Below are 2328 nucleotides of genomic sequence, written 5' to 3'. Positions count from 1 at the left end.
ATGAAGCTGACCAATTTTCTTAAAGCCAGCACAAAAATAAAATAAAAGATTGTTGTTATAGAATCATAGAATCATAGACTTTAAGGTCAGAAGGGACCATTATGATCGTCTAGTCTAACCTCCTGCACAACACAGGCCACGGAATCTCACCCACCAACTCCTGTAACAAACCCCTGACTTATGTACTGAGCTTAAATAATTCCTCTCCCTCTCCAGTATTTATCCCTCTGATATATTTAGAGATAGCAGTCATATCGCCTCTCAGCCTTCTTTTAGTTAGGCTAAACAAGCCAAGCTCATTGAGTCTCCTTTCATAGGACAGGTTTTCCATTCCTCGGATCATCCTAGTAGCCCTTCTCTGTACCAGTTCCAGTTTGAATTCATCCTTCTTAAACATGGGAGACCAGAACTACACACAGTATTCCAGATGAGGTCTCACCAGTACCTTGTATAATGGTACAACTAACACCCCCTTAGCTCTACTGGAAACACCTCGCCTGATGCATCCCAAGACCGCATTAGCTTTTTTCACGGCCGTATCACATTGGCGGCTCATAGTCATCCTGTGATCAACCAATACTCTGAGGTCCTTCTCCTCCTGTTACTTCCAAGTGATGCGTCCCCAGTTTGTAACAGAAATTCTTGTTATTAATCCCTAAATGCATGACCTTGCACTTTTCACGATTAAAGTTCATCCTATTACTATTACGCCAGTTTACATGGTCATCCAGATCTTCCTGTCTGATATCCCAGTCCCTCTCTGTATTGGCAATACCTCCCAGCTTCATGTCATCCGCAAACTTTATTAGCACATTCCCGCTTTCTGTGCCAAGGTCAGTAATAAAAAGGACTTCCGGTGCTTTCCATGCAGTTCTTCAGGCTGATATAACCTGTACTTCTGTACCAGATGAATACCTAGCCTGATATTTGGTGTCATAAACTCAGCGTCCCCTAGAACGACTGTCTTTAAGCTGCTGTTCTTGGAGATCAAAAATCTGTTACAGACATTGAGTTGTCTGTCAGTTTACAGCTTGGGTTGCATTCCTCTAGTGACCAGCAGAAGACATTAAAAAAAAGAATCTTATGGCATTATTTGCTGCTGGTGTATTAATCTTCAAATATATTTTTATGTTCTCTTTCAGGGGATGTGGGATTTTCTTTAACTACTACCTATGGCCGGTCCAGTCTGGAGCAATAAAACGGCTAGAGAATTCATTCTACTGGGATTTGGGGATCTCCATGAGCTGCAAATTCTTCTCTTTCTTCTTTTTTCAGTTATCTACATTTTGAGCATGGTAGGGAACATCCTCATCATCACACTCATTGTAACTGATCAGCACTTGCACACTCCCATGTATTTCTTCCTGGGGAACTTGTCCTGCTTGGAGACGTGCTACACCTCCACCATCCTGCCCAGGCTGCTGGCCAGTCTCCTGACGGGGGACAGAACCATTTCTGTCCAGCGCTGCCTCACACAATATTATTTGTTTGGTTTATTTGGAGCCACAGAATGTTATCTCTTAGCTGCAATGTCTTATGATCGGTATTTAGCAATATGCAAACCACTGTACTATGGAGCCCGTATGAATGGCAGATTCTGTGTCCTGCTAGCAGCTGGGTCTTGGATAAATGGGTTTTTGCCTATTACCATAATAACTTCTTTGATGTCACAACTGCCTTTCTGTGGCCCTGGTAAGATTGATCACTTCTTTTGTGACTTAACCCCAGTGATAGATCTCTCCTGCAGCGACACCCGTCTGATAAAACTTTTGGGTGTTGTCCTGTCGGGTGTATGTTCACTGCCTCCATTTCTACTAACTGTAACATCTTACATTTGTATCATCACCTCCATCCTGAGAATCCCTTCCACCACCGGGCGGCAAAAGGCCTTTTCCACCTGCTCCTCTCACCTCATTGTGATTACAACTTTCTATGGAACCCTGATCATTGTTTATCTCCTCCCCAAAACTAAGACACTGCAAGACCTGAACAAAGTGTTCTCCATCTTCTACACCATTCTGACGCCCCTGCTCAATCCATTCATCTACAGCCTGAGGAACAAGGAGGTAAAAAAGGCCCTAAGAAAAGCAGTCAGTAAATTTACAGCTTTCACAAGAATTTAGAGACTGTTCGGTCATTGTTTTAGCTGTCAGTGAAATGGCAATAAACTGAGGAGTGGGAAATGTGGGAAATGGATCGTTCTCTTTGGTGTTGTGTGGTCATTTCTTCAGAATAGCTAGTGATGACTTGTGGCAAAGAAGAAGGGAGTTGCTAACCCGATAGAGTGAGATCATCAAGACTCCTCCAGGGTCAAAAATATTGGGTGAT

General features: G+C 43.1%; 1 protein-coding gene across 1 annotated transcript; it reads left to right on the top strand.

Annotated features, from left to right (window-relative positions):
* The first annotated feature begins 1199 nt into the window (after positions 1–1199).
* LOC140897328 (olfactory receptor 11A1-like) lies at positions 1200–2123 on the top strand. The gene has a single exon (XM_073309814.1). It carries the CDS (start codon positions 1293–1295, stop codon positions 2121–2123), a length of 831 nt encoding a protein of 276 aa, XP_073165915.1. The 5' UTR covers positions 1200–1292.
* Positions 2124–2328: the final 205 nt, after the last annotated feature.

Source organism: Lepidochelys kempii, chromosome 13, assembly GCF_965140265.1.
Source record: "Lepidochelys kempii isolate rLepKem1 chromosome 13, rLepKem1.hap2, whole genome shotgun sequence".
NCBI lineage: Eukaryota > Metazoa > Chordata > Testudines > Cheloniidae > Lepidochelys > Lepidochelys kempii.
This window is presented reverse-complemented; position numbering and strand designations above follow the sequence as displayed.

What these genes read in the sequence shown, in the direction of transcription:
- LOC140897328 (XM_073309814.1), top strand. Translation starts at nt 1,293, where the DNA reads ATGGTAGGGAACATCCTCATCATCACACTCATTGTAACTGATCAGCAC.